Source organism: Podarcis muralis, chromosome 2 (genome assembly GCF_964188315.1).
Source record: "Podarcis muralis chromosome 2, rPodMur119.hap1.1, whole genome shotgun sequence".
Taxonomy (NCBI): domain Eukaryota; kingdom Metazoa; phylum Chordata; class Lepidosauria; order Squamata; family Lacertidae; genus Podarcis; species Podarcis muralis.
Window position 1 is genome coordinate 83,469,057 of NC_135656.1, and position 27,803 is coordinate 83,496,859.

Here is a 27,803-nt window from a genome sequence, read left to right on the forward strand (position 1 = left end):
AGAAAATCCAGACTAGTGACAGTAAGAGAGAAAGGGGGAGGTGCTCTTAGTCACCAAGAATGACCATCACAACCCATATGGAGATTGTTCTACAAGACAGACATGTTAGATTCCTCTTTACATTTGCAGAATTAATCATGAAGGGTGGTGGTGGTGGTGGTGGTAAAAGGCAAACAAAGTGATCATTCTGAAAGCTGTATTTAATTTTTCTTTTTAAGTCCAATAATCCAGTGTGCAAGGTTATGCAAATCATCCTTTGAAGATTTAGCTACAAAGAAGCCAGACAATATTTTTCCAGAAGATGAAGCTTTTTGGCTCTTAAAATCAATAAAAATGTTTACATAATTCTTGCTTCTACTGTACAGAATACTGCCTCTATCTGGACTTGTGTTGCTAGTACACGGCATTCCACAAGTGTCCTGTTCACTTCCTAAACAACCTGTGTTTCAGTACTTAAACATGTAATTCAAGAATTTTACACTAATTTATACATTTTAATTGGTTGCATATATTAACATGTACTATAAGATTTCTCCTAAAGAAGCCATTACATAATACGTGGATACTGTAAAAAGATCTGATTAGTTAAAAGTAACAAGCATTAACAGATACATACAAAACTCAACCTAGTTGGATCGAATGCTGAGCTTGCAATGAACTATGAGTAATCAGCCTTTCCAGTTGCAGCCTTCACAGGGGAAACACAAGACATTAAAAGGTAAATTGTTACAGATTCTGTACATAGTTTCTTTCCGCTGGGACACCTGGAAGTAGCTTAAGTTCCAAACATAGTTTCCTCTTTTTAAAACTAGGAGAAAGGTCTGCTACCATGAAATAATGAGATGGGATGTAGGGACATGGGAGGCGTGTAAAGGAATGGGCTTACAAGTTGTTCATGGTAAAATGGGTGATTTTGGCCACTGAAAATAGGATCTTGTTTCTCTTTTTACACAGAAGAGGGGCTGTGTGTGTATGTGTTTGAAGGCCTAAGTGTGATATCTGTTTGTGAAGGACTGTTCTCAACCCCTCCAGCCCCACCTCAGCAGCTGCAGCTCTCCGCAGAGGCTTTCGCCCGGTCATTCTTGTCTAGTTTGATAGGTTCAGGAAATTCGTTGTAAAGCTCCACTTCAGTTTCCTATAATGAAAGAAAGAAAATGTCACCAACTACAATTTGGTCCTTTTATTCAACTAAGTGGGTGCTAATAGCACCACTTCACCATCATGTCCAATACCTGCCTCCCCAACTCCTGTTCTCTGGAGGAAGCAAGCAAAACAAAGTCTTCCTAACAGAACCAAGTTAATACTACAGTTTATGACAGGAGAAGGTGCAATGTAAAAACCAGGTGCAGCACACCTGGAAGTGCCAGGAACTGAAACACACAATTCCAACTGTTGATGACGTAAGAGGCATCACTGCCTATGGGGATGTATGTTCATCCCACTTTTGCCTTTGAAAACAGGTCTTTGCAATGTTTCAGAATCCTGTTCAACTGGAAAACATATTGGACAAATGCCAGTGCACAAAGGCATCAGTGCCTCCATCACCTATCTCTAGCCATCGCCTGGTTTGATACTGCATATAGAATAAGGACCGGACTGCCAGAAGAGGGCACTAGAACTCATACCTGCTTAAGTGCATTTCGTGCAATTGTTTGGAAAGCCTGTTCCACGTTAATGGCCTCCTTGGCACTGGTTTCAAAATAAGGGATATTGTTTTTGCTGTAGCACCAGGCCTGTGCTCGTTTTGTAGTAACCTGTAAGAGAAGCAAACTCCTTTAAGCTCTTTATAATTACCAAGAGTCAACCGCATTTATCATCCATGTCCGTACCAGCCATCTTTTTTCGCTGCCAAAAAGCACAGCAATTTGCCATGCTAAATGTAAAACTCCATGTTTCCCAGAATCCCCAGGAAACATTGTTCACCAACTATTCTCCCCCCCCCCCATTGTTTTCTCTTCACTATTTAAAAATAGCAGGCTTCTGCAGACAGGATTCAGCTTGGCATCCTTAGGAGATCCTGGTTAATGGTGGTAGATTCAGAAGGTTTGCTTTGATAATTATTCTAATTAAACACCACAGTATGCATCAACCAGCTTACTTGTCTGTTTTCAAGGTCAATCTTGTTTCCCAGCACAACAAAAGGAAAGTTCTCAGGATCCCGCGGACTGGCTTGAATGAGAAACTCATCTCGCCAGCTGTCGAGAGTTTTAAATGTGTTGGGAGCCGTTACATCAAACACCAGCACGCAGCAGTCTGCTCCTCTGTAGAAGGCTACTCCCAGAGACTGAAACCGTTCCTGTCCTGCTGTATCCCATATCTGCAAGACATTGGAGAAGAACTCTTAGGGACAAGCTCAGATCAGGCCTCAAAATCATACTGACTGAAGTTCCTCAATGCCATAACGCTGCTTGTCAGAATGTCATACAAATTTGGAAGGAACACATTCATGCCTTTGGAAAAAGTATCAGCATGCCCCTAATGGAGAGTAGGTTCTTAAAGACCAATAGTGCCAATAGTTTGGCAAGTGAATTTGGAGCAGCCTGCCAAATGTGGGAAGGAAGTGCCCTTACCCCTTAAACAAAGCAGGACCATCTAGAATTACAAGCCATTCCCCACCCCACCCAGTTCAGAAAATTGCAGGCCATGCAGGGGAAGCTCCATGCCGTGCTAAGCTATCTAAGAGTAGGCTAGTCTTTAGTCTGCATGACAGAAAATAAGCCTCTCCTTCTCAGCTCTCCTGCATCCTATACTTGTGCCTCTGATTTTTTTCTACCTAGATGCAGGACTTCACATCTATCTGTTAAATTTCATCTAACTGGTTTTGCTCAGGGTTGTTTTTGCTTGTGGTCTTGCTGGGAGATGCCCAACATTAGAGCAGGTTGCCAGAGGGAAAAGTTTTGTGATGCTACTCAATTTGCCCTCTGGCACCGCAGGGTAAGGGTAATATAATTTAACCGTAATATAATTTAAGCGTTCTGTAGATATTTGACCATGGCTAGTTTAGAATAGTTGTCCAACTATCAAATATGCCATCCCTAGTAAGATCTGGATTTTTTTCTGCTCGTGTCAACGCATCAAGGGTCACTGTCTCTCACGCACACTCACGTTTGCCACTGCCTCCTCCAGAGGCTCAAGAAGAGCAAGACATGTTCTCAATAGTGTGCTGAGCCTTGGGACCACCAGTCAATCATCCTATTGCTTTCCAAGCATCAATGCAGGGCCTGGTGTGACTGGCTCTTTCGAACTGGGCGTTCCTCCCTACCATGCTGTCAGCCCTATCAATGCTGTCTAGCAGAAAGGCAGATTATAAACACATAAACACAAAATACAATTTGCAGATCTCTGCAAGTTGCAAAAATGCAATGGATATAATTCTTACCTGCATTGTGACTAGCCTGTCATCCACCATCACTTCCTTTGTGAGGAAGTCGGCTCCTATTGTAGCTTTGTACTGGTTACTGAATTTCTTGTTCACATACTGGTTCATGAGAGATGTCTTTCCCACCCTATGGGAGGAGGAAGAGAGAAAAGCCATAAGGATACAAAGAATACATGTTGTTGTGCACACACAATATACAGCCATATTCCATTTACAGAAGAATACAAGTTACCCTGCATCACTTTTGGGTTTATTCAGGAGCGTTTTAATCCTTAGGACTACAAACTAAAATGCTGGTGCATTGGTGGCAAACTTATGACTCTCCAAATGTTGTGGGACTCCTAACTCCAATTAGCCCCAGCTGGCATTGCCAATGGTCAGGGATGATGAAAAGCTGCAGTCCAGCAACGGGGGGACGGGACAACAGGATACCCACCCCACCTTAGATCTGAAGGTACGTGAGACCACCACGTTGCTGAAGCTAACAGGCCAGAGTCTGGTCTGGGTCTGCATGTAAGACTGTTTGGAAAGCACCTACACTGCATTGGGTTTCATGATGTAAAATAGCAGGATATAAATGAAAAAGGTAAAGAAATCCAAACAACTAACTCCTCTCAGGGGTCATTTCAGTGGTGGCCCTGTATTTAGGTGCATCTGGGATCACTTCCACATAACCCATTTAACTGAGAATACATCCTGATTTGTTCACAGGGGGATCAGAAGATGTTGCACCAAGCAAATGTCACTCTCCTCGCCAGTGCATTTGCCTGTCAGTTTCCTTCTGGCAAAAAGTATGAACTTTTGTTGAAACAGTTAGTTGAGCAAGACCTCAAAATCAACTTTAACTGCATTAACTTGAATTTGCCACAATAGAATTTCACCTGAAAATAGCAACAGTCTGGAAGCACCCAAAGCCTGTCAGTTTGCTTTTAAGTGGGCTTTGAGTGTTTTTCTTGCCATCTGTTTTTTACTGAAATGATCTTGATCTTGAAATGCCATTGCTCAGTTTTCAATTACAGTATAGCTCTTTTCTGGTCTGCCTGGAAATTTTTGTATCCTGCTGTTTAACATGCATTTTTAAATACATGTTTTTAAGTTAGTTTCAAGTGTTTTTGAAAAGCAACATAAAACCCTAAAAAATAAGACAATTCAGCCCCGTGTTAAGCATTCTACTTATGAAAAAAATAGTTCACCCTCCAATACATCCGTTTAATAATTTGAGGTTGAAGTAGGGTCAGGAACAAGTTATCCCACAGAATAACTGAAACAAAAGAGGCTCAAAGAGGTTGCATGAGCTATCTGAAGCAGCACCTTCAAATATAATGATTAGATGAATACATCAAATGTATTCAAATCAGTAAGGTGGGTGCTATATTCTTTGTCTGGAAAATAAAGGATTTGTTTCAACATGCCAACCTTCACAAATGTGGAATTAAAACAGCAAATTGTGCTGAAAGCCTTGTGTCTCTACTGGACTAGGCTTTAATTCCATTAGTATTTTTAGGTGCTGAAGTAAGCTCTTTCACAAGACCAGTATCGAGATGTGGCCCAAATTTATTTTCTATTGAAGCAACTCTGCCTATTAGGCGATACAGGGTATGAAAATATGTGAACAGTTTGTAACTGAGGAAAGGAAATTAGTATAGATGGAATAGTTTTGGTCTTTCACTTACACCCTTCCCCTAGTATGATAGAAGATCATGTGTGCGTACAACAGATTGTTTAAGGAAGCTTCACTCTATCGACTGAGAGACTGGTGTGGCACATTAGCAGAATTTGCTATTTCACAACTATGACTGCAGCGGCCAATCTCTTTTGCAGAGATGTACTCAAGATGGCCACAACATCTTTCAGAAGCCTGGGCCAAGTGACATCAGATCTGTTTATTAAGAGTAAAACTTGGGTCACATTACATTCCAGGCAGCAAATATGAAACTGCTTTTCCACTGACAGTTGTGAAACAGCTTTGCTCACAAAAAAACCCCATCCTTTTGCATTAAGCATTTGGTATTCTATGACAGCATGGTTTGTACCGTGCTGCTTTAATGCCTAGAGCACTGCTCTTAAGAGAACTGGTAGAGCTTTATGATCATTGATTTTTCTGTCGCACATCTGCTCTCTCTCTTGTGGGAAGCTCCAAAAAGCCTGGATTTCCTCAGTCATGCAATATGTAGGTGAAGCTGTTAATTGCCTAGGCAGCATAATGCAGGTAGGATGTTTTGACAATTTATTCAGCACTGAAGGTTAGATCAGGCAGCAACAATATAGTTGTTTTTAAGTTTACACACCATCTGACTGAAGAATTACTCTACAATAAAAAATAGTCTTAATTCTACCAGGGTTGTGAGTTTGTGTTAAAAAAAGAAAAGAAAAAAGTATCCGTGTAATTTGAGCCTTTAAACAAGTTTCCCCAGCAACTACGGACTGAAAGTGGAGTGCTGGTTTATTTATTTTTATTATTTTCTTCATTATTCTTGAACTTGTTTCAAAACCTAAATTCACTTCTCCCTTTTGTGGTAATTCACACAACACATGCAACGCTGCAGGCCAAGTGTTTTCCTGGATTCTGCATGGCTCACTGATGCTGCACAGCAATTTATACAGTTCCAGTAAAGCAAACAAAACTTAGGCAGCTTCACAGGTAAGATAGATAGGTCCCCGTTTGTAAAGAGCTTCCAACTACCCCAGTCATATGCATTTCAAGTGAGCATTTTAAGATGCAGCAAACACTGTGCTACATCCAATAGTAACAGACACCACTTTGTTGAGGCTCCACTTACCCCGAGTCGCCAAGGATGATGACTTTGAGTAATACTTTCTTCCTAGAAGTCATTGTTCAAGGGTTCAGAAGATCAGTTCCAAGTGCACTTACTGGACCAAAAAGAGAGAGAGAATACTATTTTTAAAAAAACATGCAGCTCATTTGCTGCTTGCAGCATCTCAAAGTACAGGACAACTGATGAACAGGTTGTGTGGCTTCAAGCTAGGTTAACAGGTACATACTGCCTCTTCAGATACATACTTGTTAAACCCGTAGGGTTTGGCCTACTCTTATGACTAGAAAACACGAGGACCCATCAGGGAAGTTCTGGGAAAGTCTGGCCATGAAACACAAGTAGTAAGGAAATAAAATGTATCCGAGCAAGAGCAGCAAAAAGTTGCTTGACGGGGAAACTAGGCTGCCACACTATCTAATAATGAAGAATCCCAATGATTAACAATGGCTTGCATGCAACATACTTTTTTTTTTATCCAGCTGCCTGAATGCTAACAGTCTTAGTCAATGCTACTATGCACACTGCAACTTCAGTCCTCTCTAGGCTTCGGATTTCACAAGGATTATCCCTTGTGAAAGAACAAAGAGTCTCATCTTACCCCTATTCTATGCATGAATCATGCATTACTAACCAGATTAGACTCTGCAGCAAGGACTCCAGTTCAAAAGTCTTAATTTTCACCAAAAGATCTATAACAAGTTTAGAAAGCAGTTTGGCTATTGCATAGGGAGAAAAGAAATGCTCAACAAGATTCAGGTTTACACACACCCTTCAGGGATAAAAACCCCTTCGATCTACAGTGGCCCACTGGCAGTTAGTTGCAACGCTTTGCAGTGTCTGTATACCAAGTGCTGGAGAATGAAAACAGGCAGCAAGGAAGCTTTCGCAAGCAGCTTCTTCCAAAGGAAGCAGAATGAAGGAGAGCAGGGGCTTTTAGGAAGAACTGATGAAGGCACAGGAGCAAGGAAAAGGTTTCACAGTTCTTTAAATGCTGGACAGTCACTATTGTCAAGATAGCAGCATCTGTAAGTAGTTCATAAAACAGCTATAAAGTTCAGCTGGTCAGCAAATGTAGAAGAGGAAAATATCACAAGGGGCAAGCAGCAATTAACCAAAAGTTCTATATGCAATTCATACACCAGAGATTGCTACGCTGCACTGATAGCTTATGACAGCAGCCTTTTGCAGCTTCTTTTAAAAAAAAAAAGTACGCCAATGGTTAATCACTGGGCTTGCTCATTGAATGCACAAACTAGTATTTGTACTCAGTTCCTTAGAATTTGTTGTTTTAGCTGGCACTTAAGGGACCCAGACATTGTGCAACAGACTCATTGCTGTAAACCTCTACTGCAGGCAAGGGAAATTTCCATCCTGTGTACCATATTAGGCCCACACTATTTATTATTTTGATAAGCATGAACTAATATGCAATTGACATAAGTGACACATTGTTAATATCACATTTTTAGCAGAAATTGTTAATACACGTTTTATTTGGTGTTTAAAAAAAAAAACATTGGTACCGTACTTCAGTTTTCAAAACACTCTATTGTTAAACTCCTTAGAATATTGTCTATCCTTAGCAGAGAGCAGGAATACCGGTACTTTGAGGCTTCAAAGCACATACATTTCAATAATCCTTGAGTGTCAATAAGGCCCAAAAATGGCACCCAGATTTTTTGAAGTGCTCACAAATGGAGAATCTTTAGATGCAAAATGCACTTGGTGCCCTGCTAATTTCAAGTGTTCATAGTGACATGGGAATAACAGGAGGGCAGTCCCACCCTCTTCAAAGTGGTCCACAGTAGGTGGGTGAGGTCAGGATCCAGCACACCAGAGGTTCCCAACCCCTGTTCTAGAACTCTGATTTTCCACACTGACAAATCCAAGGCAACTCTTACTTCAAGATCTAAGTGCACAGCCAGACTCTTAAGTGAAATCATTTTTAAGAAATCACCTAAAGTATCCAGGAATTTTTACTTGCTTCATGCTTTTGAAATTATATGCAGAAATGCAGCTTGAAATAGTTCTACAGAAATTCTCTTTTGAGCTGCACAAAAGCACTACCACAGAAGCTTCCCATTCCTGCAGTGTCAGGAACTCAGATACAATTGTACCTCGGCTCCCGAATGTCTTGGGAGTCGAACATTCTGGCTCTCAAACGATCGGAAACCGGAAGTGAGTGTTTTGGTTTTCGAATGTTCTTCTGGAAGCTGAACGTCCAGTGCGGCTTCCGCTATTGTTTCCGGTGCACCTGCGCAATCGGAAAACAATCAGAAGCCGTGCCTTGGTTTCCAAACGTTTCAGAAGTCGAACGGACTTCTGGAACGGATTCTGTTCGACTTCCGAGGCACGGCTGTATACAAGTTAGGCGCCAAATGGCTCCTTAAACCAAGGCTGCAGTTGCCAATTTGGGTAAGACAGCTCTAAAGTCTTATTTTTCAAATGATGGACTGATTGATAATGATTCTCAGTTCAGATGACAACTTTGAGCTGATTTAAGAGCTTTTAGAACTTAAAGGAGAAAAGCTACTTGATCCAGGGCCTATTCCAATCTCTTTTTCTTAATGGTGGCTACTCCTGCTTAGGCTGCACAATAAAAGCAATTTGGTTCCAGAAATTCATTCCGATTGTGCAGATAAAATATAACTGATAAAATTCTACAGGGTAGGGTATTAGTGTGTGAAAACAATCTAGATCCAATGATCCCCAGATGATGGAGATGTCAGGCACCAGCCTGGCCCCCAGGCATCCTCACTTGGTTACAAGTGGCCAAAAGCCTGGTGCCAAATGCGCCTGCCGCGTGGCTAATTTCAAACACTGCATTCCTGTTTGAGGCATTCAGTCTTAAAAACCCCACACAACCAAGGAGCAGTGCAGCAGCACAAGCAGTACTGCTTATGAGAGAGTGTTATTGGCCACAAAAAAGAAACTAGAAAAGAGTTACAGAGCATGTTGGCCACCCAACATTTTTTAAGGTGGAAAAAGTCATGCTTGGTGTCACACTTTATTTTCCATCTAGACACATTGAAAGAGCTAATGAATTTGGTTACAAGGTGTCTCATGTCTCCTGTTCGCTATTCACAGCAAAAGCATTGCATTTGAGCCAACTAGCTTAAGAGGAGCTACACAAGAACAACTGGTATGTGGAAGCTTCCACGTAACTGAATTGCTGTGCAGTGTACCTCGGGTTACAGACGCTTCGGGTTACAGACTCTGCTAACCCGGAAGTAGTACCTCGGGTTAAGAACTTTACTTCAGGATGAGAACAGAAATCATGCAGCGGTGGTGCGGCAGCAGCGGGAGGCCCCATTAGCTAAAGTGGTGCTTCAGGTTAAGTACAGTTTCAGGTTAAGAACGGACTTCCAGAACAAATTAAGTTCTTAACCAGAGGTAAAAGGTAAAGGTACCCCTGCCCGTACGGGCCAGTCTTGACAGACTCTAGGGTTGTGCGCCCATCTCACTCTAGAGGCCGAGGGCCAGCGCTGTCCGGAGACACTTCAGGGTCACGTGGCCAGCGTGACATCGCTGCTCTGGCGAGCCAGAGCCGCACACGGAAACGCCGTTTACCTTCCCGCTAGTAAGCGGTCCCTATTTATCTACTTGCACCCGGGAGTGCTTTAGAACTGCTAGGTTGGCAGGCGCTAGGACTGAACAACGGGAGCGCACCCCGCCGTGGGGATTCGAACCGCCGACCTTTCGATCGGCAAGCCCTAGGCGCTGAGGCTTTTACCCACAGCGCCACCCACGTCCCTAATAACCAGAGGTACCACTGTACTAAAAAATAGGTGAGTTGAATACAGTGGTACCTCTGGTTACGAACTTAATTCCTTCCGGAGGTCCGTTCTTAAGCTGAAATTGTTCTTATCCTGAGGCGCGTTTTTGCTAATGGGGCCTCCCCCTGCGCACGTGCCTCTGGCGCGCGATTTCCGTTTGCATCCTGGGGCAAAGTTCGCAACAAGGAGCAGCTACTTCTGGGTTAGCAGAGTTCGTAACCCGAAGCATTCACAACCAGAAGCTAATTCCTCTAACTGCACAATTTCCAAGGAAACACTAGTGACTGCAGGTCAATTTTGCTATTACCGCTCGTCAAAGAAGCCTTGTCCCTTCCTACTGAACGATTTTGTCAGGCACAAGGCAACTTGAGGCATTATAATTCTGTTGCAAAAGCATGAACTGTAATAGCCTCAAACATTTTGGTACTGAAATTGTCTACTTAAGAAATGGGCATGTGATATAGGCATCTTTCATGAAGCAGCTCAAAAATATTAAGACCGATATTAAGATAATCAGAATATCCTGCCTTAAGTCAACTTGTTACTAACCTGAAAATTTGCTTTATAACTGTTCCTTTAGACACCTCAGATATTGCCCCAGCATTCTCTCTTGCAGCAAAATAAACCCGAGACAGTTAACAGGACTTTTGCTTCTTACTGAATTCCAACAGCTAGCATTGCTCACACATAGCAAGGATGAATACTATAATTGAAAAGTAGTTTTTTTGAGTCCTTGTGAGAAATACTTAATAAGTCCATGTGACAGCCACAATTAGGAGAGTCAATTGTTCAAGAGTGGCTGCCTCATGCTATTCGATATACAGCCTTGGCCAGTTCAAGCACATCTACCACCAAGGCATGACTAAGGACTCCTGAAGACTCAGAAGGATCACATGCTTTGTAAACATCCACAGAGCCAGAGCTTCCTAGTGACGAGCCAACGACGCATCTCAGTTTCGGGCTTTATATAAATCCTCCGTGCCCTGCTGCAAATTCAACCTTTGGTGATCAGCTGGACTAGTTTAAGTACATCATGAGTAAAGTCAAATTCAGCATTTAGTTTTGGGCCAATATATTCCAATTACTCCAGAGGCCTGAACAGTTTGGAGTTTGCCACAATGAAGGCCAAGGTAGCAGCTACCTAAACCAGTGTTTTCCAACACTGGGTAGCAACTACCTAAACCAGTGTTTTCCAACCTTTTGCCAACCATGGCCCTTTCAGACCGTGTTTCCTTCCTGTGCCCACCCCCCACGGTCCTACCGGTAGAAAGGTAGCTATTTAAATGTTTTGTTTGTAAATAGAGTATGTTTTATTTTATAATTCATACCAAATACAATTACATTAAATGGTAAAGGTACCCCTGCCCGTACAGGCCAGCGCTGTCCGGAGACACTTCCGGGTCACGTGGCCAGCGTGACATCGCTGCTCTGGCGAGCCAGCACCAGCGCAGCACATGGAGACGCCGTTTACCTTCCCGCTATAAAGCGGTACCTATTTATCTACTTGCACTTAGGGGTGCTTTTGAACTGCTAGGTGGGCAGGAGCTGGGACTGAACGACGGGAGCTCACCCCGCCGCAGGGATTCTAACTGCCGACCATGCGATCGGCAAGTCCTAGGCACTGAGGTTTTACCCACAGCGCCACCCGCGTCCCTTATATTAAATGGTAGGAACACAATAAAATATTGTTAAAGCAGAAAAAAACAAAGAATCATAAGAGCTGGAAGGGATCCTAAGTGTCATCTTTCTAGTGCAAAGTAGGAAACTCAGCTAAAGCATACATGACAGGTGGCCATCCAACCTCTGCTTAGAAACCTCCAAGGAAGGAGAGTCCAGAACCTCCCAAAGGAGATCCATCTTTCACGTATTATAAAAAGTAAACAACACTTATTTGACTCCAGTTATTAGACAAAGAGGGGGGAACCTACAGATTACAGTCCAAAACCATACCCTCCAACATTTCTCCGATGAAAATAGGGATGTTGTATTCAATAATAATAATTTTACTATTTATACCCCACCTATCAGACTGGGTTGCCCCAGTCACTCTGGGCAGCTTTCAACATATATAAAAAACATAATAAAACATTAAACAAACTTCCCTACACAGGGCTGCCTTCAGATGGCTCATGGGTCAGATACCCTTCAACATTTTTCCGGTGAAAATAGGAATGTCCTAAGGAAAAGCAGGGCATTCTGGAATCAAATCAGAAACTGAGATGATTTCTGTAAATCCGGGACTGTCCCAAGTGGTCCTCACTGACCTGGTGCAAAACGATCTTCTCATCCAGAGTAGCCCTGGCTGCCCCTAGATAAAACACTATAGCCCCACACACCTTCACCTGGGAGTAAGGCCCACCGAGGTCAGTGTGGCTTTCTTCTGAGTAGACACTTAGTAATTTACTAGATACAAGTGGAGTCTCCTTCTTTGGAGGTCTTTAAGCGGAGGCTTGACAACCATATGTCAGGAGTGCTCTGATTGTGTTTCCTGCTAGGCAGGGGGTTGGACTCGATGGCCCTTGTGGTCTATTCCAACTCTATGATTCTAAGTCAGCAGCACCAGACCTTATTGGCTAGGCTCTGGGGTGGATCCCTGATCTGCTAGGTGCTGAGGTGGATTGCACCCCAGCAACTTGCAGAGTCTGTCCCAGGGTGCCACTGGCACTGGCAACTGCTACAAGCAGTGGTCAAAACGGGAACCTCAGTGATCACCCTCTCCGGCTGGAAACAAACCAGGACTGCTCCAAGAAAATGCACATGGCAAAAAGAAGCGCTAGGCCACCCCCTTACCTGCTTGTTATTGACCAAGCATATAGCCAGCCAGCCAATCAGGTATTTGTTTTTTTAGAAAAAGATTTTTTTCTCTTCTTCTCACTTCACTCTGTGGCCCCCGAGCCTCATGCTGTGCCCCCCCCCATTTATGTAATTTTCACCGGGGGGGGGGGGACTGGAATATCCTGGGGGCCCCAGGTGGGAAGAAACATTGACCTAAACCATACAGTCAGCAGCTGTCATAATGGAGACTGTAAGGAAAACTAAGAGCTATGCATTTTTAGGATTTAAGATGCCTTCTGCACCAATTAGTACCCCTGGTATTCCATCAGCTCTAATTTATGAAGAAGTTGGACTTCCTTCAATTGCGGCCCAGTTTTTAATTAACAGTTTTTAAAAACTTCAGATACAATAAGATTCTTATTATCTTATGATACCTCAAGTTATAGAATTGGCTCTCCAGGAAACTCTTGAGATAAAATAAACTCTCTCAACATCAGGGGCAGGAAACCTTTCCGGCCCAAGGGCTGTATGCAAAAGTAGGCATGCAAATGCATGTAACTCTTACCTTTATTTATATTTATATTCCAGCTGCACAAATGCCAGAGGTTTTTACAGACAAAGCTCCCTCCCTCCAGAATGAGAGGCATTTGCACTATTCAAGGAAACATTCCAGGCAGGCAAAAACAGTGTGGCCTGGACAGAGTCCTGAGGGACAACTAGAAAGGTCTGGAGGGCTGCATTTAGCCCCTGGCCCCCAAGGTTCCCTATCCCTGCTCTATATACTCTTTGATTACCCAAATCACAGATGCTAAAATTATTGCTCTTAAAATTGTCTTTGTTCAAAAAGACTGAGTTTTAAGTTCAAAAGCTTCCAGCTGAACTTGACTATGTAAAGATAACCACTGTAGAGCTCCTATTTGGTTTAATCTTGCTTCTTCCAAGCTCAAGCAAGCCTTTATGGCTATTCTCAGAGTATGTCATTGATGGCCATGATTGATGGCCAGTACTGCTGGACTCATCTGACTCAGGATGCAATGTGGAAGATCTATTTTATGCTTCGTACTTTTATTTAGGAACTTGAATTGGGATCCTACTTTATCGGGATTACATTCAGCATCTTTTTTCTGGGATGGTACCTTTTTGCACTGGTTACTGCATGGATATCTATTTATGTATTTATATTTAGTTAGTTAAGTTATTAAGTAAGTACTGAACTTATATGCCGCCCTATGCCCAGAGGTCTCAGGGTGATTCACAAAATAAAATCAAAACATAAAACGACAAAATACACAATCAAAATAAAAACAACAACCCAATAATCCCCCCTCCAAAAGCCACATTTTAAAAGGGCATAAGATGTCAATCAGATCAACCAAAGGCCTGGTTAAAAAGGAACGTTTTTACCTGGTGCCTAAAGGTGTATAATGAAGGCACCAGGTGAACTTCCCTGGGGAGAGCATTCCACAGATGGGGAGCCACTGCAGTGAAGGCCCATTCTTGTGTTGCCACCCTCTGGACCTCTTGAGGCAGCGGCACATGAAGAACAGCCTCAGAAGATGATCTCAGGTTTTGGGTAGGTTCACATGGGAAGAAGCGGTCCTTGAAGTATTGTGGTCCTGAGCCGTTTAAGGCTTTATAGGTCAAAACCAGCACTTTTAATTGGGCCCGGAAACTAATTGGTAGCCAGTGCAGTCAGACCAGAATTGGTGTAAAATGCTCAAATGATCTTGCTCCGGTGAGCAACCTGGCCGCTGAATTCTGCACTAGCTGAAGTTTCTGAACAGTCTTCAGAGGCAGACCTATGTATAACACATTTCAGTAATCTAACCTTGAGGTTACCAGAGCATAGGCAACAGTAGTTAAGTTATCCCTATCCAGATAGCAGCGTAGCTGAGCCACCAGTCAAAGCTGATGGCAGACACTCCAGGCCACAGAGGCCACCTAAGCCTCGAGCAACAGCTAAGGATCCAGCAGCACCCCCAGGTTATGAACCTGCTCCTTCAGAGGAAGTGTAACCCCATCAACAGCAGGTGATCTCCCTCCCATCTGGTCTAGGGTACCACCCACTAATAGTGCTCAGTCTTATGTGGACTGAGATTCAGTTTGTTGGCTCTCATCCAGTCCACTACCGAGGCAAGACACTGGTCCAGCACTTCCACTGCCTCACCTGCAGATATAAAGGAGAAATAGAGCTGAGTGTCATCAGCATATTGCTGACAACATACTCCAAACCTCCGGATAACCCCACCCAGTGGTTTCATGTAGATGTTAGACAACATAGGGGATCAATGTCCCCCACCTTCAAATCAGCCTCTTGCTGCCCAGTCACGAAAACAAGGTCCAGAGTGTGGCCTGCCATGTGCTTTGTGCCGGGGACATGTTGGGACAGCCCCATGGTTGTCATGGCAGCCATAAAGTCGTGAGCTGCCCCAGAGCCTGAATGCTGAAGTCTCCCAGAACCAGCAGTCTAGGAGTACCCAACACCTTCTCTGAGACCAGTTCTATCCGCTCAGGCAGGAAGATTGCTGGGCAGCAAGGCAGACAGTAAACCAGCAGAATCCCTAATCTGTCCCAATTGTCCAATGCCAGGAACACACACTCTAGATTCCCACCCCCACCCCCGGACTGGACAAAGAGCCTGGAGATTGAGAGAGAATCTCTATAAACCACAGCAACTCCCCCTGCCTGACCCTCGAGTCTAGCCTGATGCTGCATTGAGTGCCCAGGTGGGCACAGCTGGGTGAGACCAACTCCCCCTGCTCACCCACCCAGGTTTCAGTGAAAGATGCCAGATCAGCCTCCTCATCCATAATCAGATAATGGATGAGGGAGAATTTATTCTGGACCGACCTGGCATTCAACAGTATCAGTCACAGACCTGAGGGCTGGCTGATATGACAACCACAATTCCCCAGGTTGGAGGAGGGGGCTGGCACACAGCACAGTCACTAACTACCTGTGCCATGTGCACCTTAACTGGTCTGCCCCACCTCCCATGCCATACCTTCCCCTACCCAGAACCACTGTAATTGGGCCTCCCCCTGCTTTCAGAGAAAGCTAGAATTATCAGGGTGGTACCCAATTTAATTTTATTGCTTTTTTCATCCTTTGTTTTACTGCTTTCTTATCCTCGAGTCTAGCTTTTGTTTATTGTGCTTTATATACTTTTAAAAAACTATCTGTATTTTCAAATATAATTTGTTGCATACCTTTGAGCTGGTTTGAATCTCAATTTTTGCAAAGGCTCTAAGCAATAGAAATTTGACCTGCTCAATGAGTGCAGAATTAGCAGTTAAGGTCTGCATTACATTTTTAAAGGAATATCTGGCACCTTTAATACTCTGGTAGTTACCACCGCTTAAGGAATGCCATGAATTCACACAATGTTTGCTACTTCAGCAGTCAACGGCATTTAGGGGCATGGTGTGTATGACCCTCCCTAAATATTTTTCTTTTGAAATCACATTTTAAAGAACTATAACCTGTAACCTATCTACTGTGTCTGTAATAGCAGTACTTCACTACATAGAGTATGTTTTCAGATTTATATATACTTCGCCAAGAACCTTCCTGTTTTAGAGTTATGCTGGAAAGAGGCTCTTAGGAGTTGGGGAAAGGTTTGCAAGCTACTTCTGATATGCCAGATACTACCTAATTCACACCATGTTCCATATTCTGTAGTTCCAAAGCATTTTCTACTCATTAGAATTGTGAATATATTTTTTGCTGTTTTACTGTTTTCTATCACAACAGCAATTTATTTATCAAACAGCTTGCATAAAACAAAAGCTGAATTAAGTTATTACAGGAGAGGTGGGGAACCATCAGCCCGTGGGCCTAGTTAGGCGCAGCACATGCCTCAATTTGGCCCACCGGAGTTTCCCACAGCCACCTGCCATATACCTGAAGTCACAGGCAACATCAAATGTGAGGAAAGGGTGGATCCATTTGTTCCTTTGCAAGTGTGGCTCCCTGTCAGCACCAATCAGCTGACAGATGCGGAATGGAAGCCCTGCTGGGAATTCTCTAGAGCAGCTGTGGGGGCTGAAGGAAGCAATTTGAATCAGCAACTTCCTTTGAACTTGGACAGGTGTCAATCACCTGATAGATGAGTGACCATGCCCACTTATCCAAGGTGGCTTATTGGGGGGGGGGGTTGGAAACTGGCCCACCAGCAGGATCCAATTCCAAACCCCTGCATTATTAGGGTGGTCTCCAACCAGGTAATATTCAGAATACAGCAAGAGAAACTGACTTTTAGTCATTCCTAATTTTAAGTACATTAATTTTAATGGATCTACTCAAAGCATGACTTAGATAGTACCCATAGTTAATTTGCATCTGCTAATCTATATATATTACCGCACATGGGACAGATTATTCTGTATTTGGCCGCTAGGTATTTGGCCACAAGCAACTAAACCGCCATTTCACAATCACTACCAGGTAGAATGTAAATTAGGACACTGCAAATTTAAAGACCACAGGGTGATCTATCAGTCACATAGGTAACAAGTCAGCCACTACTAGCCTTGCTACTTTACTGATTTCCTGTACACTTGGCCTGAATATGCCTTTATGCTCCTGATCAGTTGCTGCCTCTTTTAAAGAGGTATTTGGACACCAGGCCTGTCAAGTGCCAATCTGGAGGAATGTAAAGAGTCAGAAGCTTCTGGAAAAGTACAGGTGGCATCCACACTGGTTCAGCAGCTCTACATATATTGCATATGATGAAATTGTCAGTTCTCCCATATAAACATGGGACCTACACTGTGCCACAGATAGAACAGGCTCTTTCCGCATTACCCTCAGGAGTCAGAAGCTGTTCTATTGAGTTAATATACCGGTATGTCTCAAAGCCTAGCACACTGTGGAAGGTTTGTGCTTCTATATTGTAGAGCACAACTATGAGGGGAGGGGCCAAAAGAGAGGATACCTTGAACCTGCTATGCTACTTTGAAGGAAACAAATTCAGTTAAAACTGAACAGTATTTCAGTTTCTGCACATATTAAGCAAGTTCCTCTTGCCAACTTTCTTTCTGGTGGCATGTCTTCCCTCCTCCTGTTCACTCCTTCTGGTGTCCATAGGAACAGTACTTGGCTCAAGGCTGCACAGTCAGATTACAGCATCATGTGTGGGCTCAGGGTGCTTAATCACTTGCCCCCCCCTCCTTGAGAAAACACTCCATGTCTGCTTCCCCACCCTGTCAGAATGAGTCTTCGACTTTCTATAATGGTTTTAGATGTATTGTGAACTCAGCACAGTTGAATGATTCTTTTGGAAGTGAGCAGAAGTATAAGCAACCAGCATTTCCCCCCTGAGTTTCTAAATGCAGCTAGGATAGAGCCACACATTTGAGTGGCAAGTTGTACTTTTCCTATAAATGCCCCTCCTCAAATTGAGAAGCAGCAAAGACACTAGCAAAAGCTTCTGAACAGCTGAAAGTGGCAGTTCAGCCTCTGAGGAGGTAGGGTGGAACTAGGCTTTGCAGTCTGATGTGCTCACTTGGTCGTTGCCAGACCCTAGGTATATTAGAATGGTTATTTCACATGCTTTTTCAAAGTAAGCCCAAGGGCATGCAACACAAAATCTCACTGCTAACACATGAATGATTCAAGGGATTCATCTGCCTTCAAATCCCTAACTCTTCACCACCTAGATCGACAGTCAACTTTGGCACATCAGCCCTGCCTCCCACAGATTCTGGAACCACTAACAGTTGATACCTAAACATGACTGCCAGTGCTTGCTAGCTTCTAGTCCTTTAGTTCCAAGCTTGAGGCACATGAAAGCAACAGAAAAAGATTCAAGAAGGGCTCAAGGTAGGAGGGTCTCCATTGCATTACAATGGTATACTTACATTACAAGGGTTTGGAAAAAATTAAGCTAGATACAGAAAACCAGATAAATCTATTGAGTTAACAACAAGAAGAACTAAAATGAGTAATTTGTTAAGCAGCAAGTACAGGTAAAGAAGTTATCCTGCCACACAACCTGTCCACAAGATAAAGCAGAGTACTGGACTAGTTTTAGATCAAGTCTTATTTCATCATTATAAAAACTTCTAGCAAGGGAACAACTCACCTGGTTAATGCAACTGTTTCCTTACCTAGCCACAAGGATTTACTATCCTCATGATGGTTGATCAAATATAAACCAGGCTTCCATCTTACCGAGCCTTCACTTTTAATCTGGGCACAATGGGCAGTTTCAAACTGCCAGATCACACAGGCAAATGTATTAGACTCTTAAAGAGAACCTGTATACAAGCTGAATTAATGAAGCACTATGATTAAGTAACAGATAAGCCCCTCCCCTCTTTGAGAAGACACCCTATGCAATTTTTCTTTGAGAAGTCAGCAATGCTAGATCTTGTATGATACAGGAATACTTTTAGTACTCAGGAGAACAATGCAAATCTTTCTATCAAGTGTTTATGGTCTCAACTCTGAATTAGCCTTTATGGCAATTAAAGTGCCACCTCCTTTAAATTTCACAACACTCAGTAATTTACAGGTTCGTATTTCACAACAGCATCTAAAAAATTTAGTTAAGAATAACCTGCTTGCTTAAACAGGCAATACTTTTTGCCAACCCCAAGGTTTATTGAGTGCTCTATGTTCTGGACAAAGTTGTGCTTCCACTAGAAGATCAGGTGGGCAGCTTGGAGACCTCCTGGCTCTATTACCACCACTGGAGGCACAAGTGCCACACTCCCAAGTGCAGGGTGCCTTCCAGTATTAGAAATCAGCCAGGCACCAGCTGCATTTTGTGACTGACGTGGGTCCAACTGCAACCATGTGGAGATTTCTGATGCCAGGTTGGTGACTCAGAAAAGCAAAATGTCACTTAAATTGAAATATTTTCCTTGAAGCTCGAACTTGGGGGGGGGGGGGGACGGGACGACAGTGCCAAGACATTTCAATGTGGCGACCACACTGGGTTTAAAGTGCTATTGGGCAACTATATTATATATCCAAGTTTCTAACACTGGTCCCTTCTGCTGCCTTCAGTGGTCTAGAGTCATTACTGCAATACATTATATGTATTATTGTCTTTGAAGCTGCCGTTATAGTGCAGAACTCAGCGGTCAGATTATTAATGGGAACTAGGGGTCTGAACATATCTCACCAGTTCTGGTGAAGTTGAATTGGCTAACAATATGCCACTGAGCTCAATTCAAAGTAATGGCTTTTACCTATAAAACCTTACACAACTTGGAACCACAAAACCTAATGGATGGCTCTGCCATATGCATATATCTGGAGCCCAAGATAGTCATCCAAGGCCCTTCTCAACATTTGAAAGTCCTCCCTAGTGAGGTCCAGAGGCTAGCTATGAGATAGCAGGCCTTTCAGCTGGCAGCCCCTGCCCACCCTCTCTGTTATGCTCTCACAGGTCAAGGCGCCTAGAATCAACTCTTTCTGGCACCAGGAAAGATGTTTTGGTTTTAGCACTGCTGCTGTTTTAGAGGGCATTCTGTTGGTTTTGTGACAATTGTTCTTCGGTGAATGGAAAGGATATTCCCTCAAGTATTATTGTTGGATAGACACTTCTTAACGTGCTTTTGTATGGATTTTTATTCTGAGAGCTGCTTTGTGACTGCTTTGGTGCAAAGCAACTCATCAATATAATAAACATTATTAGCTAATCAGGCTGGTAGGCTTGACCAGACTTTCCACTTTTGACAGTTTACATTAACAGCACTACTGAGAAAACCTGCCATGTAGTTAGGCTCTCTTCTATGTAAGAAATGGCTTTATAGAACAGCAACAATGACATCACCAAGGGCAGACCAGTGCTGGGCAGAGAGCTTCAAGCACAGCTGCTGCATGTAAGCTGCAGCTTTGGTTTAAAAAAACAAAAAGGAAAGCTCATCAGCAGATATGCTTGTAGCAATATGTGCCAGAACGATAGCAACTGATAACAGAATGCTCCATGAAATGCCTGCATGCTATACAGCAACTCCTAGTCTATTCATTTACCTACCAATCGTTTAGCTGTGATACATAACCAAGCCATGTTTATACAACCTACCTTGTTCTTACGAGCCTGTCCTAACCTAAGTCAGAGCAACAGTCCTTGAAGCAGCCCTCTGCCGGCTGAATTCCAAGTCCCTGAATGGACTGAAAAGCCTTAGGGTGCAAGTGCAAATTAGTGACTATCCCACTACACACAAAATGCTGTACTCCAATACATCCAATGGTGTTAAAAGGGTGCTTCAAACTTTGCATTTGAGGCATTTGTATGGTACAGAGTGGTTTCTTGAAAACCTATTTCTCAAGCTTAACAGTGGATGTTTAATTCTACGCTAGTCAGGGTCAACCCAGAATTGAGCTATGTTGAAACTATGCAGGCTCTCTTTAACTGCTTCACTGACTCTCATCATATATTGTTATAGAGTGCCATGGAAATCATATTTGATGCAAAGCAGTGTTAGAAACTCAAATATATAAGCTAATACCAAATGGCACCTTAAACTTAGGTTATGGCCACCACAACAGAATGTCTAGTTTCCTTTTTTTTACAATGGGATTTATTATTATTAATTTCATTTATATATATTTTAAAGAATTTTTTTTCAAAGAGTTATACAACACATTAAAACAAAACAATCCAGAATAAAACAAATTCAAGCTTCAAGGAAAATATTTCAGATCCTTCTCTAAATGACATTCTGCTCTTCCCATATTTATTCACCTACTTAATTTATATACTTAATTTATATACTTCTGCCCCATAGCAGAAGTACTCTAGGAAGCCTCTGTGGTATAGTGGTTAGAGTGTCAGAATACAACCTGGAAGATCAGGGTTTAAATCCTCTCAGTCATGAAGCTCATTGGGTGACCTTGGGCCAATCACAGCCTCTTAACCTACCCCATAGAGTTGTTGTAGGGATTAACTGAGGAGGCGGCAAACCATGAACTCCTTGGAGAAAAAGGTGAGATATAAATTCAATAAATAAGCTCTTTCGCTTACCTGCTTAAGAAAGCTGGAGAGGCTAGCCAGATGGAGATGTCAGTCACCAAATCAGAGATCTCCATGTGGTTGCAATTGGACCTACACCAGCAGCAAAATGCGCCTGGCTAATTTCTAACACTGAAAGCAATGTATATGGACCAATTCACAGTGCCTCCTGCCTGCACACAGTTCTATAGTACAGTGGTACCTCTGGATGTGAACGGGATCCGTTCCAGAGCCCCGTTCACATCCAGAAGCGAACGCAACCCGCGCCTGCGGATTACGATTCAACGCTTCTGCGCATGATGGCGTGAGTGGTGAAACCCAGAAGTAATGCACTCCGTTACTTCTGGGTCGCCGCAGCGCGCAACCCGAAAATACTTATCCTGAAGCTACTTCAACCCGAGGTATGACTGTATTAGGTTGAGCTCTCTGGGCAGGATTCATCTGAGTTGTTGAATACGTGGCTTACTCGTGCAACTTATCCCCCCCCTCCCACTCCTGAATATGCTCAGGGGTGGGGGACCCCTAAAACAAGATTAGGGGGCATGCAGGGGAAGAAAGGGAAATGTTTCCTTGCACAAGCGAATTCCACTTAGCACTACATTAAATTCCAGCCTGTAGTTTAATTTTGTTATTTTTCACACCATTGCATGAAATGGCAGATTGGAAGAAACATATTTACCAGCACTGGGGAGGGCAGAGAAAAACGTTATTAAGGAAAGCACAGAAGGAAGAGTTTTGGACAGCTGAATAGTGGCACAGAAGATAGAGGGAGATATTATCTAATGGGGATGAATATAATTGTCAGCTAGTGTTAGGGTGCATGCTTCCAGCAGTTCACCCGAAATGCAGCTACTGTAATGAGATCACCCATCAGACAGGGATGAGACCCCTGCAGAGTTTGCTCATACTTTCTTCCTGCGCCTTATAACTAGTCAAGGCTAAAAGTATAAGACTTGCAAGTCAGCATGAGTGAGTGGATAGATAACCCCGAGAGATGGTGTTGCTGCAACAGAAATGATCTTGCCAATGATATTACAGAGAGTACCTCCAGCTATTTCACAGAGGACTCCAAGAAGGCTTCGTGCATTCATCTCAGTATCACAAACCAACTCTGAGTTGGCTAATCCCAGGTGGGGGGTGGGGAGGAAGAAATCTACCTTAATGTTTTATCTTCTGAAGCTATCAAGAGTGTGCTACATGGCTGGGATCTGGATTTAAGAACATTACCTTCATGCATCTCACAGAAAATCAAGTACACATTTAACTTATCTGCAAAACTGGTTGAGGGTGTGCTTCCCAAAGAAGTTAAGGCAGGGCAACAACTGGTGCATTATCTGTCTTCAGGCTACTGCAAGAAAACTGTCACCCCAAAATTAAGGAGACTATGGTTACTCAACGAGGTGCCCTACTAATGCTCCTGGACTACAGTCCAACTCTAACCAATCCCACAGACTTTTCAAAATTAGCCAGGCACATTTTGCACCTGGCTTTCGACCACTTGCAACCAAGTGAAGATGACAGGGTGCCAGGATGGCGCCTGACATCACCATTTGGGGATCATTGGATCTGGACTGTTTTCACATGCTAATACTCCATCCTGTGGAATTCTATCAGTTATATTTTATCTGCATGATCAGAATGAATTTCTGGAACTAAATTGCTTTTTCTGTGCACACCGAGCAAGAGCAGGCCAATATATATGTGGAGTGTCCCTGAATCAAGCAACTTTGCACTTCTCAAAGCTCTTAACCTAACTCAAGGTAGTCATCTGAACTAACTGAGAATCAATCACAGGCAGTCCATCATTTGAAAAATAAGACTTTAGAGCTGTCTTGCCTCAAAATAGCAACTAGACATTCCGTTTTGGCGGCTGCAACCTTGGTTTAAGGAGCCATTTGGCACTTAACTTATATCTGAGTTTCGAACACTGCCAGCCAGCATGGCCAACATTCAAGGATTATGGCACTTTTAGTCCAGGAATATCTGGAGCGCACATTGGATACCCCCTTCAAATTTTATGTACTTGGGCTATATACCAATTGCAAAAATACCTGGATAGATGCATCTTGGAGAACAATTATGCATGTGGTTGTAGCTGCCTATTTAGATTACTGCAATGCAGTGTACAAGGGGCATCCTTTTAAAAAATGGCCAGGAAACTGGAGCAAGCTCAAGACAGAAACACAAGATAGTCAATTGGGGCTGGACGATCTGGTGATATTATGCCAGCACTTTACCAGCTATGTTGGCTTCCAATCTCTTTCCATACCCAATTTCAATGGCTGGTTTTAAGCTTTAATTCCCTTTATAGCTTGTGGCCAGATTAACTGAAACGTTGGCTTCTCCCATATACAGTGGTATCTCAGGTTACATACACTTCAGGTTACATACGCTTCAGGTTACAGACTCCGCTAACCCAGAAATAGTGCTTCAGGTTAAGAACTTTGCTTCAGGATGAGAACAGAAATCGTGCTCCGGCAGCACAGCAGCAGCAGGAGGCCCCATTAGCTAAAGTGGTGCTTCAGGTTAAGAACAGTTTTAGGTTAAGTACGGACCTCCGGAACAAATTAAGTACTTAACCTGAGGTACCACTGTATACCTACCTGAACCTTACATTCCTCTTTGCAATTTACATTCCTCCCACCAAGTAAGGCCAGTTGGATGGCTACTAATATGGCCTTCATGGTGTGGGCACCAAAACTATGAACGAGGTTCACTAAAGAAGCTTGCCTGGCACTGCTTCTAATTGTTTCTTCAGTGCCAAGTGAATACATTTTTATCCAGGCATTTTAAACTAACTTATTTTAATAAAATAAAAAGGCAGACTCTAACCACTTACTGTTTCGTCTGTTTGCTAGAAGCAAAGCTACATTGTATTTTTATTTTAAGTGTTGCGTGCTTTTAATATTGCATCTTGTTTAGTTGGGGGTTGGCAGATTGCTCTATAAACTGACTACAGAATATTTGTTGGTGGGTGTCCATAAAGCTAATAATGATGATGCCAGCTTTCAACAGCAAGGTAGAAACTAGTCCACTGTATAAAAGTAAAATTAACATTTTTTGCCCTGGCCACTTTTGCTCTGGTTGCACTCACCGCTGGCATGCTGCCCAGAAGGATATCCAGAAAAGAACACAACCCTCAGGTTCAAACAGATTCACCAACTATAACTACCATTTTTGGCCCTATTCAGTGTACTGCTCCCTCCAGACAAAGGTAGTCTGCCACCTACATAGACATTCGTTTTAACAGGGAGCTTCCAACTATGGAAGGAAATCCAGTACTGTTTTAGTTGATTTAACATCAAGTGGCTTGCATTAAAATTGTTTGCTATAACACCACACTTCCAGGATATCCCTTGCCATGTATATTTTTGAACACAAGTTGAATTCAGAGCACACATATATAATTTAACTGTTGTCAGCTTTCTTTTTCCTAGGAGTCTGCCTTACACTAGGTCAGACCACTGGTGCACAGAGTTCAGTATCATTTACTCTTACTGGCAGTAGTTCTCTGGTAGCTGGCATAAGTCAACACCTGCTACTCTAGAGCCAGACTGAAGCCGGAACCTTCTGCACACAAAGCATATGGTCTTACACAGTATGAAATCAAATTTGTTGAACTGAAAATGCCTTGAGTCTTGCTTTAATAGGTGCCAGGTAAAGTAAAAAAAACTTCAATACCAACTTAAAAGTAAATATTTTTTTAAGCTTTGTACTGCAGCTTGCAGCTCTAAGGTGATCTATTTCCTGTATTCTGAGTTTATCCTTTCTTGCGTCTGTTTTTAAGAACCCTTGGCTGGAACTTTTATAAGTACAGTATTGCGTGCAAGAAAACATATGCAAGAGCATCTTTCTATTACTGAGACACTGAATGAAGCAGACATTTCTACAGATTTTGTACTATTTGTATTTTATAAGACAAAGTTATTTTTAAAATTCATCTAGAACATAGAGGCTATGTTGATGAAGTCCAGGATGTGACCATTTCCCCCCTAAAAAGTGATTCTGCATAAACATGCTAGGATTTCGAAATACGAGAGTGACATGTATTTCTTTGCTTCCATTAAAGACATGGCATTTATTTGATACCTAGTCAAATCATAGTTAACTATTCATAAACTAAATCATGTGCTTAATCAGCTGCTGCTGAAGTCACAAGCAAGACAGTATGTTTGTTCTTCCCAACTAAGAGGGCATGGCTTAGAACAGGAAGAGTTTTCTGGACGTTTCACTTTTCAGCCTCTGAACAAAGTAAATATATTCTGAAAATGTATGCTGCCTATAAGAGATACTAGATTACATATGTTACATCTGACGAATAGTCTGCATCCAGGAGTGTTGCATTATTGTTGACCTAAATATTACGCTGGTCCGATTTTCAGCTGGCTTTTAAAAAAAAGGTTTTTTTACTATGGTAGTTAGTATTTGGTAGTCATTAGAGTAAAATCAGTTTTAGGGCCCAATACATTTTGTTCTTACCATTTGGCTGCTGCTTTAGAAACAACATGCTTCTATTGTGCTCGTGCTGAAATATTTTTAGTTTAGCAAACTGGTTTAAAAGAATCAGCCTGACAAGATCTACTACAATAGGACTAAGATAAGATAAGATCTTTATTTAAGGACATCAGCACTTCAAACCTTGGAGATCAGAACACCTGCAGTCTTGCTCTGACCAGTGACTTCTAAAGCATTACTCACGGGCAACACTCCAGGATGAGAAGATCACATTTTGTTTACCATCCCAACTTATCAATGACCTCATGTTTAGCTAGTAAGATAACATGTAGCTGGCCCCATTTATTTAACATTCAAGGTATTCAGAGCAGATTCTGTAATAGATTCTTCAAATAACTACTATCTTAGTTCTCTGTGTAAATATCGCCACATCATTCCACACATGCAATTCACCAAAACTAGTATTGTCAAGTCACAATCATTACTAATAGCTTATGTGCAACACTCCACTCAGGATTAGGTCCAGTTGCATTCAATGGGACCGAGTGTCTGGCAGCATGCTGCCCACTAGGAAAAAGCACCGCCCTCCACCACAATCCCCCCCACCCCAAACTCTGCATGCACTTCGAGAGCTCCTTTTTAAGCACGGCAAAGGAACAAACCAACCTCCTCGGGTAATCACAAATATAAAGCTACACGGGAAAGGTGGAAAAGAGAGCAAAAGCAACAAAAGTTCGGGAATAACACGAACAGGGCTAGCATCCCCACCGGGAAGTCATCCAACATGCCTTGCTCCAGCCGGCAGCTATGGGAAGCTTTATTGTTTGGCCGGGAGGGGCGGGGAGAAGGAACTTGGGCTGGGCTTGCAAGCTGCTCCTCCGCTCTCACCTTCCAGAGCTTCCCGAGGACTCGGGAGCCGAACGGTCCCGGGCGGCCCGCACCGTGACAGCACCCTGGGGGAGGGCGGCCCCTTTCCCACGTTTCTTTGTTCCGGGGAGGGCGCTGGTGGAAGGGAAGGAGGGAGCCAGACAAGGAAAGAGGAACCAACCCTCCCCCGCGCCCCGGGCTTCTCCTGCCGGGTCTGCCACACAGGCACGGCCGGTGCTCGCGGGGGAGACCCGCTCCTGTGACAGACAGGCGGAGGGCAGCAAAGCGGATAAAATGTCCCACCGCCACCCCCGCGCCGCGAAAAGACCAACCCGAATTCGCTCCCCGCCTTCCTAGAAGACCAGGGCGGGGCCCAGCCAGCCGCTCCTCGACGCCCCAAACCCCTCAGCAAACGCGGACCCAGCGAAGAGGCAGGAGGAGCAGCCGCTCCGGCGCCGTTAACGGAGCCGCACCCAGCCTCCTCTCCTTCAGCTCCGGCGAGCGAGCCGAGACCGCCGCACCCGGGGCCTCGCACCCAGCACCGGGCCCAGCGGCCCTAGATCCCGAACAGCCTCCGCCTCCGCCCGCTCTGTGTCTCTCGCTCTCCCGCCCTCCGCCCCACAGTATCGCCCCCTCCGCCCTCACCGTATACGAAAAGCTCGGCCGCCGCGCTGACTCGCCCCTCCGCTACCTTCGGCTCCCTCTATTAATGGGGCCAAACACCCTCCCCGCTTTCACTTCCGCCTCTTGCTCGCCCTCTTCCGGTCACGGGACCCGCCCGCCGTGTTGACGCTCTGACGTGGTGG

At 43.5% G+C, this 27,803-nt stretch overlaps 1 protein-coding gene across 1 annotated transcript; it reads right to left on the reverse strand.

Moving 5' to 3' along the window:
* Nucleotides 1–182: 182 nt before the first annotated feature.
* On the reverse strand, nucleotides 183–27,803 carry RAB7A (RAB7A, member RAS oncogene family). The gene is made up of 6 exons (XM_028719165.2): nucleotides 27,643–27,803; nucleotides 6,160–6,250; nucleotides 3,380–3,506; nucleotides 2,099–2,317; nucleotides 1,626–1,754; nucleotides 183–1,135 (listed from the first exon to the last, which is right to left on the reverse strand). The coding sequence occupies exons 2-6, from the start codon at nucleotides 6,210–6,212 to the stop codon at nucleotides 1,040–1,042; spliced, it is 624 nt and encodes a 207-aa protein (XP_028574998.1). The 5' UTR covers nucleotides 6,213–6,250; nucleotides 27,643–27,803; the 3' UTR covers nucleotides 183–1,039.